Source organism: Podarcis vaucheri, assembly GCF_965113315.1.
Source record: "Podarcis vaucheri genome assembly, chromosome: 10".
In the NCBI taxonomy this organism is placed as follows: Eukaryota; Metazoa; Chordata; class Lepidosauria; order Squamata; family Lacertidae; genus Podarcis; species Podarcis vaucheri.
The window spans coordinates 46,972,837-46,986,430 of record NC_138748.1 but is presented as its reverse complement, the minus strand read 5'-3'; the positions used below and the strand labels follow the sequence as shown (position 1 = coordinate 46,986,430).

General features: G+C 43.8%; 1 protein-coding gene across 4 annotated transcripts; it reads right to left on the bottom strand.

Annotated features, from left to right (window-relative positions):
* Positions 1–3,610: 3,610 nt before the first annotated feature.
* IFT27 (intraflagellar transport 27) lies at positions 3,611–12,520 on the bottom strand. 4 transcript variants are annotated; one of them, XM_082240281.1, is made up of 7 exons: positions 11,853–12,520; positions 7,202–7,281; positions 6,417–6,476; positions 5,693–5,752; positions 4,479–4,596; positions 4,078–4,187; positions 3,611–3,881 (listed from the first exon to the last, which is right to left on the bottom strand). In XM_082240281.1, exons 2-7 carry the CDS (start codon positions 7,244–7,246, stop codon positions 3,783–3,785), a joined length of 492 nt encoding a protein of 163 aa, XP_082096407.1. In that variant the 5' UTR covers positions 7,247–7,281; positions 11,853–12,520; the 3' UTR covers positions 3,611–3,782. The 4 variants fall into 4 exon arrangements, with proteins under 4 accessions (XP_082096407.1, XP_082096408.1, XP_082096405.1 ...); XM_082240282.1 differs by having other exon boundaries at positions 11,922–12,520; XM_082240279.1 differs by lacking the exon at positions 11,853–12,520 and adding an exon at positions 11,506–11,827.
* Between the last annotated feature and the right edge of the window lie 1,074 nt (positions 12,521–13,594).

The window sequence follows — 13,594 nt, the reverse complement described above, 5'->3', positions numbered from 1 at the left end:
AATACATGATTCTCCCTGCCATTTTATCCCCACAGACCTGGAGCTTCTTGGAGAAAGTCAGGGCTCTATCATTCCCCAAAGCTGTTCAACAGTTATACAGACTACTTTGGAAGGTGGTGGAGTCTCCTTCACTGGAGATTTTTAAACAGAGATTGGATGGCCATCTGTCAGGGTTTCTGTAGCTTTGATTCTTGAAATTGCAAGAGGTTGGGTTAGATCAGGCACAGGCAAACTCGGCCCTCCAGATGTTTTGGGACTACAACTCCCATCATTCCTAGCTAACAGGACCAGTGGTCAGGGATGATGGGAGTTTATAGTCCCAAAACATCTGGAGGTCTGAGTTTGCCTATACCTGGATTAGATGCCTCTCGGGGTGCCTTCAAGGTCTAGGTCTGGGCAACAAGAATCTGCAACTGAGCAGTTCCCCAGCCACCCACATATTGCTATTTTGGGACACGAGAAACGACAGACCAAGATGACAAACGAAGGAACTGCCCCATAATTAAGGAGGTGCAGAAGCCTGTGAACTTCTGTGATTATATCTGTCCAACCACATCGCTCTCAGAAGATTTAACTCTTTAGTGTATAAAGTGTTGCAGATGTGTAGCAAGTCTGGAAGGAGCGGGGGGCCGGGGATGATAAAATACAAGCAGAATTGGCAACCACCCATTTAGGAAAAAGAATTGGTAGGGATACATTGATAAAGCATGAAGAAAATAACTTACCATCAGCGGATAGACAATGCAAATGTTTAAGCCTTATCAGCATATAATACTAATAGTTCAAAGAGAACCTCAGAAATGACAGGGAAGCAATTTGCTACTTCAGATGCTTTGTCCATTTGTGAAGACAGCCATTACTTGGTACCAAAGCAGAGCACCTCTCTCCCTGTGTATGTACGTGTGAGTGCCTAAAAGCAAGCACGAGCTGCATAAGGAAAGGATATGCAGCACTTTTGCTTGTCAGCACCCGCATCAGATTCCTGGTCCCCATCCCCACCCCCTCCTTAAGACAGCTCCTGAATGTGGATTTATTAGAGGATTCTAGCAGCAGCCCTACTAATTCTGCCTTTAATTGCTGCCTTTTTGGCATAATCCAGATTTGCTCAAGCACAGCACCACCTTCACTCCTTGTCCATCTCCCATCCTTCTGCTTTAAAGGGAAAGTTCCAAACAATTTTTTCAGGAATTATTATTATTACTTGTGTTAATGAACATTAAGAGTTCAATCAGCAGTTTCTTTGCCTTCACCAACGAGACTGTTTTTCAGGAACTCTCTGCTATTAGCTTTACTAAAAAGAAAGCATCTTTGCAAGAACCCCATGTGCAAAAATAGTAATCTGCACCTCATATCTCTGGTCAAAGGTATTTGCAGCTAATGAGATTGTTTGATTGATACTTTTCTGCATTGTTGGCACTTGTAGATGGTGTATGGAAAGTCACAAGTCTTATGTATCTGGATTGGTTTTTGGTAAGTGTGCTACAACTCTGCGTACATTGGGACATATTAATATGCTTTGAGTTGTATGGGTTTTGTAACATGATATTTTTAGACTTTATTTATGTGCAGCATGTTACGACCTGCCCTGAGCCCTTGGGATAAGGAAGAATTAAAAAAAATATCAGAACAGATAAATACGTTATGACAAGTCTTTCCAGTATAATCTCTCAATTTAAAAGTAGCAAGTGTATTCTATATCACTCCCACAAGATTAATTCTTTATATACCACAGTGGAAATGTCAGAAGCCCATCAGTTACAACTGTACAATGTGACAAGCACTAGTAAAATGGGAAGAAAACTGTTAAGCAAAAGCAAGTTTCAATATGCTAGGCAAAGTCTTAGAAGGCAATTGTGTTCTAACCCTCGGCTGACACAGCCTTCCTTAAATGGTCTGGGCACCAGCAGAGGGCAGTGCATTTTCAAGTGGTAAAAGAGGGAGAAGAAAAGAACTTAGCAGTTAAGAGAACTACAAACAGCCAGAGACAATGAGCCAAATCAAAACCATCAATTAAATAATCAAAATAAACGTTGTGAAGTCACAAACAGATATTGGTCTTGGTAGTAACGCTGAAGAGCTCCAAGCTGTGAAAACTACCCCATGGGCTTAAGAACGTAAGAGCTCTGCTGGATCAGGCCAGTGGCATGTCTGGTTCAGCATCCTATCCTCACAGTGGCCAACCAGACGTCTGTAGGAACCCCATAAGCAGGACCTGAACGCAACAGCACTCAGCTCACCTGTGATTCTCAGCATCAGGCATTCTACTGCATATTCACTCAGTTTTGAGAAGTCCTTTTGGAAGTCTTCACAACCTTTTTGTTTTAATGACCCTGATCAATTTAGTACCATCAGCAAACTTGGCCACCACTGTTTACCTCCAACTCTAAGATGGTTTATAAACAAGTTAAAAAACACAGGTCGCAAAAACAATCCTTTGGGGAACTCCACTTCCTACAGCTTTCCATTCAGAGAACTGACCATCTCTGCTTCCTGCTACTTAATCCGTTCCTACACCACAGGAGGACCTTTCCTTTCATTGACTGCTAAGCTAACTCAGGAGTCTTTTGTGCAGTACTTTGTCGAAAGCTTTTTGAAAATCCAAGTACATTATGTCAACCACATCACCTCTATTTATATGCTTGTTGACACTTTCAGATGGTTCCAATGGGTTTCTGGGACAGTACTTGACCTTGCAGAAACCATGCTGACCTTGTTTCACCTAGGCTTGTTCTTCTATTTCCTTGGTTGCTTTATCCTTAACAGTGCTTTCCACCAGTTTTCCATGGATAGATGTTAAGCTAACTGACCTATAACTTCCAAGAACCTCCCTGAATCCATTTTTATATATTAGTGTAACATTGACTATTTTCCAATCAAAATCAAAGCTAGTTTCATATTTTTGTTAGAAAACCAGCAATTTCACATTTGTGTTCTATGAGAACTCTCAAGTGGGTGCCATCTAGACCCAGCAATTTGTCAATTTTATTTTATTTAGTGTATTAGGCCTAGAAACAACTTCATCTCATGTCACCGCTATCTGCCTCAGTTCCTCAGACTCCCTTCTTGCAAAAGTGAGTTCAGGCACTGGGATCTACCCCATAACTTCTGCTATGACGACAGATGCAAATAATTCATTCAACTTCTCTGCAATGTCCTTATTCTCCTTTGACACTTTTGTCATCCAAGGGTCTAACTGCCACCCCATATAGTCTCCTGCTACTAATGTACTGGAATAACTTACTGGTTTTGATCTTCATGTTTTTAGCAATATGCTCTTCCTTACTGCCTGCTTGCACTTTGTTTTCCCAAGCCTGTTACTTTTTGTTCTCGTTTGGACAAGACCTCCGTATTTTGAAGGAAGTCTTTTTGCCTCTACTATTTTTTGACTCTTCTCGTTAACTATGTTGACATTCTGGTGGCTCTTACGACATCTTTCCTGATCTGCAATATACACTCCAGCTGAATGTCTAATATTGCCTCAATCATTTGGGAATGCTTTGACCCACATTATACTCACTTTCACAATATTTAAACTGCAATCAGGCAAAGCCATGCATGCCAAAATTTAAGTCACTGGATAAGTAATAGCCAGGTGAAATAACAGTCAAAGTCTCTTTCAATAGGTTTATTTTGGCTTAGAATTACAGGAAAACATATGATAATAAGAAAATAAAAGTCTAACATCCACTCTTACGGGATTTAGTCTGTGATTGCTAAACATCTGATTAGTTCCAGGCACAAAGAAATGAAACAAGCTAAACATTATCACACTCAGAGGTGCCTCATACCAATGAATGAAAGGTTTCCACCCTCTCTTTGTAGAGTCGGTGAAAGGCATTTGCCATGATGTGAAAAGGGGCTTCATAGTTTTCCATCTCTTTCTGTAAAGATAGAAAATAAATATATAATGACAGATGAGGAAAAACTCGTTTAATTACTTCAAGAAACAACAATTGCAGGAAATAACAATTGCTGGAAACAAGCTAAATTATAGAAAGACAACGACATAATCCAGTGCCTCCTCTATCTGAAAATGAAAGCAATTATTTCTCTACATCCGATTATATAGACACTCACTACTGACATCTCGCAATATTCTAGGCCATTGGTTTCTGCCCAGTCTTTAGCTTGTTTTTGTTCCACAACTCGCCTATCGATCAAATCGGTCTTATTGCCCACTAGCACACCTACAAAAAACAAAAGAAGAAAAGAAGCATTGAATGATTAACAATGGTACTATAAAATCTAGCAAGTTAACAGGTAAAAGAGACAGGAAAATGTGTTGTTTGACAAGGTAATGGAAAGAAACACCACAAGGGAGTCACATGGCATAAGTATTTCCCAAATTTGTTTCAGATACTGACTGAATAAAAGAAAGGCATTCTAACAGCTTGGAACTGAGATGCTGATGTCTGTCAGAACTCATGTGCGGGAGTTACAGGCACAAAGTATATATGCAAAAATATTCAGTCTCCTACCTGGAATATGTATTCTGGAAGCTTGGGTCCTCAACTTCTCAAGCCATTTGGCAGAGTTATTGAAAGACTGTTCATTGGTAACATCATATACAATACACAGGGCATTGGGCTGTTCCCACTGTGCAACAAGAGGAAAACACTGTCAGTTCTGTTGAAACAGATGTTGTCAATAGTCAGTACAGCCCTGGAGACTTCATAAAAAAATGGTATATAAGGAGCATCAGAAAACCAGAGCTAGAAAAGAAAGTCTGATAGACAAGGATTCCGTCATCTATGGAAATATCACTGGCATTCAAAGGAAAGGTACATTGCTGTGTTTCAGCCAAATTCAGCCAAATTCTTATCCAAAGCCTCAAAAAAGCACTTTCAAGGATGGAAAATTTGGGTGTGTGTTGTGGTGCAGCAGCAGTAGCTGATCATATTCCATGAAAAGACCATAGTATAAACTCATAATAAAGTCTAAAAACCATCCCAAATGAAGATATAACATTGGGAAAGACAAAGAAAGAGATTACAGTTTATACTTTTCTCTGGCAAATTCAGCAAGGTACCATGCTGATGCCCACTTCGTGAATCAGTGTAACTGCCCCAGTGTTTTAAAAACTAGGAAAGCTACCAAACACGTAAGAACAAAGCAAGTTTAAGTTGAAGATCTATTAGGGAAACATAAAAAGGTCTTCCTTGTCAGGGATAACCAACACTGTGCTCTCCAGATGCTTCTGGACTCCAACCCTGATCAGTCCCAGCCAGCACAGACAATGGTCAGGGATGATGGGAGCTGACGTCCAACAACCTCTGGGGGCACCAGGCTATCCCTACTCTATGCAAATATGCTCTCTGCACAATAAGATCCATGGGCTTTCAATTTACAAAGCAGGAGTGCACAGCCAAATTAAGGCAGAACTATTTTCTGTGAAACAGTCCCAAAATATGCATTCTTGTTTAAGTGTCTTGCTGGATCAGACAAAGGCCTGTGTTAATTATCTGAAAGAATTCAAATAACCAGAAGGCATTAGTTGGTCCACCTGACCTCCCAATAACTTTTCTGCATGGGGAAAATCCCCCCCCCCCGTGACGATCCATCCAGTTGTTAGGAAAAAGGAAGACAGGAAGGAATGATTACTCCCAGTTCTTATGCAAGCTTTAATTAGGATGTGGAGGCCAGGGGTGCTTCAGAGCTTATTGTTGAATGAAAACTCTTATATTCTACTTGCCAGTTTCTCTAGCATTTCAGAAAAGATTTCTTTCCCTGCTGAGTCAAAGAGGAAGAGTTCCTGAAAGCAAAAGCAAAAACAATGTGTAGCCATGAAACCTTCCCTACTAAGTAAACAGTTTTTAAATGCTACCTCACTTCAGGCACAGCAATGATCACAATCTTAATAATTAATAATAATACATGTAACCCACAGAGCTATAGAAATGAATTAACTATTATATTTTTAAATACAGAAGAAAACACACCATAGCCCAGGGTAGTCCAGCTTGCAAATATTTCACTGCCCTATCTCACCAAGCAGCCCATGACTAACTCACCAAATGGTGGCAGCAAAGAGCTCTGAGGGATGGGGGAGAGTCAAAGCAGTTGAGATGGTTCAGAAAGCTGGTTCTTTCCTTTCCTATAAAACATTGATTTCTGCTATTCCTAGTATCAACTTATTGCATAGACAAAATGGCAGCTCATATACCAACATAGTTGCATGATTTTATCCCAAAGAGGTAGGAGTCCCAATGGGTATGAAGTTATTGGAACAAATTAGAGAGTCCAAGATGTTGCATTGTCAACATTAATGCTATACAAATAAGTTTCCCTACGTTTGTATAAATTAACTAACAGAATCGGAGTAAGTTAAACAAAGTCATTGAAAAAAATGAGAATTCTAGATAGGCTTTTTAACTTTTTTAAAAAAGCCTATCTGTTTAAATCATAGCTGGGCTCACCACACTATCATTTGTTTCTGGAATGAGTACCGTCTTCACCAGCAATTCTACTCCTGTTGTCTGTCAATCAAAATAAGGTAAACATGTCATAAAGATTCAGAGGAAGCAAGTGTATTTTCATACTATGCTTGCCTAGGGCCAAGATAATCCTTTAGGCTTTTCAAATCATCATCACAATATAACAAACTAATTTATATGTCATAGAAACACTCAGAATCTGAAAAATGGATGTTTGGGACTAGCCTGGAAAAACAAAACTAGGCTGAAATGAAGGCAGTTGCTCACAGTTATAGAAAGTTTATTTTTGCTACAGGACTAACTCTGGCTGTAGATTCTTTAGGGTATTTTTCAAACCCCTTTTCAGGCAACAATCTTCATAAGAGAAATAGTACATCCTTCTTTTTCTGCTCACCCAAGGTAAATAGAAAAAAGTATGTTTCAACATGAAGACCTACAAGTGCAGAGACCTGATTTGTACAAGTCTTCCCCCTCAAATTGGGTCTCCACACGTACAGGTCTCTGTATGGGGTGCTTGTTCCACATTTCCTTAGACATATACAGTAGTGGGAAATGGAATGTGATGCACTTTTGCTCCTCCTGCATTTGATCATAATTGGTTGTGTAAGTGTACAAACTGGTCCTAGGTAAATATATCCTTGCCACTTTTCTGATGGGAAGTTTTAAATGTAACCAAGATACGTAGCACTATGATTAACATTCAGATATGTGAAGATCACACCAATATCTCTCCTCCCCAGTGCTTGTCATTCCATCCAAAAGCTCACCAATGTATAATTTTTCTGAAAATGAGCCCCATCATTGCAGAACATCTGGACCAAGGCACTTTTCCCCACTGCTGGGTCACCTGCACAACAAATAGGAAAAATACTTTTGTTCTAATTTGGCTAAGTCACTTCCTTCCTCCAATTATATTCTAAGAAATATAATGGACCTGCGGGTATAGAGTGGTATATAAATTCAATAGATAAACAAAAAAAGGGGGGAATGCTAAATAAATAAATAATACTGATGTAAACAATGACCAGTACAATATTATACATTTTATATGCATGCTGAAACCAAAGGATTTAAATACACCTATCTGGGCAAAGGACGCAGGTGGTGCTGTGGGTTAAACCACAGAGCCTAGGGCTTGCCGATCAGAAAGTTGGCGGTTCGAATCCCCACGAGAGGGTGAGCTCCCGTTGCTCGGTCCCTGCTCCTGCCAACCTAGCAGTTCGAAAACACATCAAAGTGCAAGTAGATACATAGGTACCGCTCTGGTGGGAAAGTAAATGGCGTTTCCGTGCGCTGCTCTGGTTCGCCAGAAGAGGCTTAGTCATGCTGGTCACATGACCCAGAAGCTGTATGCCGGCTCCCTCAGCCAGTAAAGCGAGATGAGCACCAAAATCCCAGAGTCGTCCGCGACTGGACCTAATGGTCAGGGGTCCCTTTACCCTTATCTGGGCAAAGGAACAGGTCCAAGCTAGACATGACATTCATTGTGTGAATGTACCATATTTTTCGCCCCATAGGATGCACCGGCCCATAGGACGCATCAAGTTTTTTTGGGGGGAAATAAAGGGGGGGAAAATTATTTCCCCCCCAGGTGCTTGTGGAGCCGGCAGCGGGGAGAAGCGCTCTTCTCCCCGCCGCCCGCCTTCAGATCAGGTCCGGGGACAGTGGGAAGACGCGCTGCGCCTCCCCACTGTCTCCGGAGCTTGCGGGGCTGGCGGCGGGGTCTCCCCGCCGTCAGCCTCCAAACCACTTCGGGAGACAGGGGATGGTGGCGTTCCACCTCCCTCTGTCCCCCGACCTTGTGGGGCTGGCGCTGGGGCTCTCCTGAAGCCTGGAGAGCGAGAGGGGTCGGTGCACACCGACCCCTCTCGCTCTCCAGGCTTCAGCGAAAGCCTGCATTCGCCCCATAGGACGCACACACATTTCCCCTTCATTTTTGGAGGGGGAAAAGTGTGTCCTATAGGGCGAAAAATACGGTAATTAAAATCAATGCATGTTTTTAGTGTAAACAGTGGCTGAGGGAAGGCTGAGGAGTCTCTGGACCACAAAGGTGGGGAGGAAAAGTTTTTCTTCCTACCACAGTGCCCACATACCGTAAACTGTTTCTTCAAAGCTGCAATTTACATTTCAAGGGATGCCCCCATCACACCTTGAAATGAAAAGCACACATTTCGAAAGCTGTTTTTTCTTTTTTGTGTGGACTGTAGCAAGGAGCAAAATAATTACCTGCCAGTTCTGTGGCAGCTCAAGATTCTCCAGAACTGCATCTAGCATGGCCCTCAGGCTGTAGGACACCTGTTCTCAATTTTTTGTAAGTACACAAACGCCAAAGATCTGCTGTGGTACTACTGACCATAGCATGGGACACTACAGAAACTGACTTTCTAGCTTTTTTCTTCACCATCTATCAGGACAGCACTTTTGGTCTACTTATATATTATACTTGCTACAATATAAATATTATTTTGCTTCTTTGAGTTTGCCACAACATTCTTATTATCAATGAATGTTAATCATAACCTTGTCCAGTGTTATGTTCATAATGTGAACAAGAGTGAAGTTAGGAGATCTACTGTACAGAACACAACAAATGGCATTGTGGAAACATTGCCTAAAGCTGCAACATACTGTACTTCCAAGTATGGAAAAATATTTAATTTCGATCATAACAATATTGTCAGGATTCAATATCAACATTTTAGGCATCAGAAATGAACAGGAAAAACATGTTAATTCTTCTGCATAAGATGCACGAAACACTCAGATTTCACAACAGTTTCTCTCTGTTTCACACAGGACGCAATTGTTCTGCTAGACATGCATACGCAGGAGCAACATGCATGAAAAATTCAGTATTTAGGCTCAAATTGAGCAACTATTTCCAAGACTAATTGAAGGAAATTGTGCTTTTCAGGGCGGCTGTCCTGTGTGTGTTTACTCCACTCAAACTTCATACTCTTGCATGGATGCCAGGTAAGACAGGAGCATCCAATGGACATAGCAGAAAAAAATGTGCCAATTATGCATGAGGAGACAACACAGTCAAATTTATACACTTCTGGTTGATTAGGTCACCTTGTAAGGCAATTAGAAAATAAAATTTGTTTAGGCAAATTGAGTATTTTGCATTTATCAATGGTGGTGTAAGGTTTGCTTTTAAAGTAAAAATATGGAATATATTGTTGTGAGGCCCAGAGCAGAGTGCTGATGTAGCTTCAGCAATTATCAAATTGAGACTGAGCTCTATATAGCAGCAGCATACCTATTGCTGGTCCTGCCCTTGGTGGTAGCTGCCTTATCACTTAAAGGCCTCAGCCTGCTCCATTAGTCTTCTGCTCTGGCCTCACCCACCTCATGGGGGCCTCTGCAATGGAGTCCTCTAGACTGAAGATAGCAGTGCTACATCCTTAGGCAAGAAGGGCATTGGCACCAATTGACTGCCCACTTATGAGGCAGGATGAAGCAGCAGAAGTCCCTGGGTTGGTACCCTCATGGATACCTGTTCTGCCGCCTCCACCACCAGTGGAGAAGCAGTGCTGGCACTGGTTCCCATTTCCAGTGAGATCTCGCTGAAATCTCGCAACATCTCACAGAGCACAAAGGGATCTTGAGAATCATGCTGATGCTGGCCCTTCTACGCTTGTGGAGGAGTGGCACTTCTCATTTCGCCTCAAGCGGGACACACCAGCCCTGATGGAAGAGCTTTTGGGGGATTAGCCCTGCATGGCCTCCCCCTTCAGAGTCTGCCCTCATCCCCTGAAAAAGCGTAATCTGATTCTAGGGTCATGACACTTCTAAGATTCTAAAGAAACATCCCATAATGCTAAGCATGCGATAAAACCACAACATCTTTCAATAATCTTGGCATTTTCTGTTCTATTTGGGAAACTTGCTTGTCTAAAAGCTGATCTAACACGAGCACTTTGCTCCTAAAGCCTACAGTGGCTCCTGATCTGCAGTTTTTTAAACCAACCAACCAACCAACGGTCAATATGCTTTCTGGTAAATCAAGGTACAGTAAGTTCAAACTGCCAGTTACAGTTCATTTCTATATAACAGGGATGTCCAACAGGTAGATCGTGATCTACTGGTAGATCACAGGGGGTATGTGGTAGATTGTGGGGACCCCCCCCCGAATAACTGGTTTTTTTTAAAAAAAGGTCAACAATTTTGGTAGATCACTGCCAGTTATTTTATAGCGGGAGTAGATCTCAGTCTCTTGAAAGTTGGACATGCCTGCTATATAACATGGAACTGGAACAATATCTTCCTTTCACCATTGCTTTCTTTTATAGGTTTGCAAAGAAAGCCTTTGCCCCCTTCAAAGGAGGACCTGTTGCAGACTAATTGTCATTTTCAACAACTAGAATCATTTACTGATCGATTTATATGCCACCAACCGATGCAAGAAAGTTTGCAACACGAGACAAAACATTCACATCACAAAACCAAAATTAGATGTGACTGATAGAAATCAGCGATGCCCTGGAGAGCTTATGTTTGACATTGGAGGGTCAAACTGGTCTCAGAGCAATAGAATAATTAGATAGCAGGTGTGCAGTGCTATTTTCTCTTTGTGTGTTTTCGCTTTTTGAAGAGCAAGTCCTCCTACCTGGTGTGCTCCTGTGCTTCCCTTTCTACAGGGCACAAAATTAACCCAAGACATATATACTCTTTTATATATATATATATATATATATATATGCTCTTTAATATATATAATATATATATAATATATAAAATATAATATATATATATACTCTTTAATATATACACACACACACACACACAATCCTAACCATGTCGATTTAGGAAGGAATTCTCAAGAGATTTCTAGAGCGGGGCGGGAATTATTTAAAAGCAACGGTTTCCTGTTAGGCTGCGTTGCTATAAAAGCAACCGAACACCTTAACCGCATCCTTAGATTGCGGGCGCTTGTGCAGAGGCAGCAATGCTCTTTTCCTCCCCTCTGAGACGAAGACATGCCTTGGCCCGGGAGGGACTCTCAGGTCCCTGTACACGAGGTGCGACTTGTAGCGATGCTGCCAAGGCGGCCAGTTTCGGAACTCACCTGCCACGATGCACTTGGCAGCCAGCTTCACCATGGCCTGCGCTACCCCTTCACCACAGGAGAGGATTTTGTGGGGAAAGAGGAGAGGAAGAGGCCGGCGCTTATAGAGGGGATGGTTGTGTAGGCATCGAGGGGCTGGAATTAAGGCAGGCGGGGAAAGGGAACCCTGAGGTTGGGCCTAGCGGGGAGGGAGGGAGAGCCGCCCTGAGAGGCCTTGGCTACCGGGTCCCCCCAAAACCAGGTTCCAACTTAAACCACGCTCTTCCGCCTCTCGCGGAAAAAGCGACTCCAGCCCTCTCCTAGCAACAGGACACGAGAACGTCCGCGCTTCCCCCGCCCTCCCCCACCTGCAATCCTATTGGCCGACGCTCCACGTTCTCGGAAGATGCGATTGGTTTCGCGTTGCGCCCGCCTACATTTCCGTTTGGCTGTTCCCTCTCACGTCCTTTCCGCCCTTTTCGTCGATGCCCTCGGTTCGTTAGTTCTCAGCATGTGCCGATCAGAAAGAACTCTAGGCGCCTATTGGCTCAGTTTGTGCTCAATCATTTGAAGTTGTCCAGGGCCGCCAACCGCGATGACGCCCCTGCCCGAGGAAAGCGATGAAGTCATTCAAAGCAACAATTTTGCGTGCGTGGACCGTCTTCTTCTACCCGGTGATTTATGATCCGCCAAACGAGGTTATTTTATGATTGGATGAGCCCGGGCGGGCTGTACCACTGGGACGGAATCATGCTCTTTTCCTTGTCAATTCTCTAGGGACGCCGGGAATGACTACGGTTAAACTGTCTTCGGATAATCCCGATTCGGTGACGACTTTCCGTTAGGATTCTGCGAGGCAGCACGCGGGTTCACTTCCCAAGTCAATCCCTAAACACCCCACCCGCCCATCAACAGTGGGCCTTCCCACGCCGCTATGTGGCTCCTATGTACTTTCTGTGTTTATGGAGGCTCCACGCAAGGTTAACTGAGTTTTCCGCGTCTGCGCAGACGGACGCTGGCCCTGTCTCTTCCCCACCCCCACACGTTGCCCCTCCTTTGGGAGAGAGCGGGGAAGGGTGGCGCGCGCTGCGGGGGGGGGGGTTTCGAACCATCTCCAACGGTCACTGGCGTCGCGCGCTTTTTGACCTTCCTCCGGCGGCCCTTCCTCCTTCATCATTGAGGGGCAGCCGCACTTCAACGTCTGTGTAACCCCGGCCCCAGCTCGGGGATGAGTGGTGTCCACTGTTGCTCAACCATAGGAGAGGGGCTTCTCCTCGCGAATTCCCGAGGAATTCAACGAGTTGAACCCTTCCTTCCCTGAGGGCAAAAGGAAGGCGGGATGGGGAGCAGAGAGAGGGGAGAGTAGCTGCTGCTTCCCCACCCCTTGACCCCGAAAACGGGGAGGAAATGGTAGGGAAGGGCGGAGAGCAGGCGCCAGCCAGTATTGCAGTTAATCGCAACAGCTGACATTCTTTGCTCCAGAGCTGGAAAGGCCGTTCACTTTTTGGAATTCGTTGTGTGTCAATACCGCCTTTCTTTTACGGTGGCATAGGTTTACATCTTCACACTATTACTGTTGAGGTGATAATGGCTAGCCCGGGTGTTCCCAATACAGTGCCCAGGGCTGGCCTACCTAGGTGGCAAGGTGAGGTGCCAGGATCCACAGGGGCAGCTGATCCTGGTGTTGATCTCCCCCCCCCCGCCTTGTTCCTGATGTAGATCTTCCCTCACCCCTTCTTCCCTGGCTGGTAGAGGGGTGCCAGTTGGGGGTCCGCCTCAGGTGCCAAAATGCCTTAGGCCAGCCCTCGTAACACACTCTGACTTGGTGCCTGTAGCCCCTGTCCCTCCAATTTTAATTTTTTTTGGGGGGAAGTGTTTGGTTATGGGCTTGCCTGTTTTTCTGTTTTATTTGGGGTATGTAAGTGTTGCTGTTTTGCCTGCTGCATGTAGCATTGTGAGCACTGCCAGATTTTCATCCGAAAAGGTTGGGCACTTCTGAACTAACCCATGGCCACCACACAAGCTTTGTGTTTTAGTGTCAATCTGAATCTGGCAGCCTCGTGATTGTGCTCCTATAACAGTTGTGGGCAGGATTCTTGCATTGCAGGGG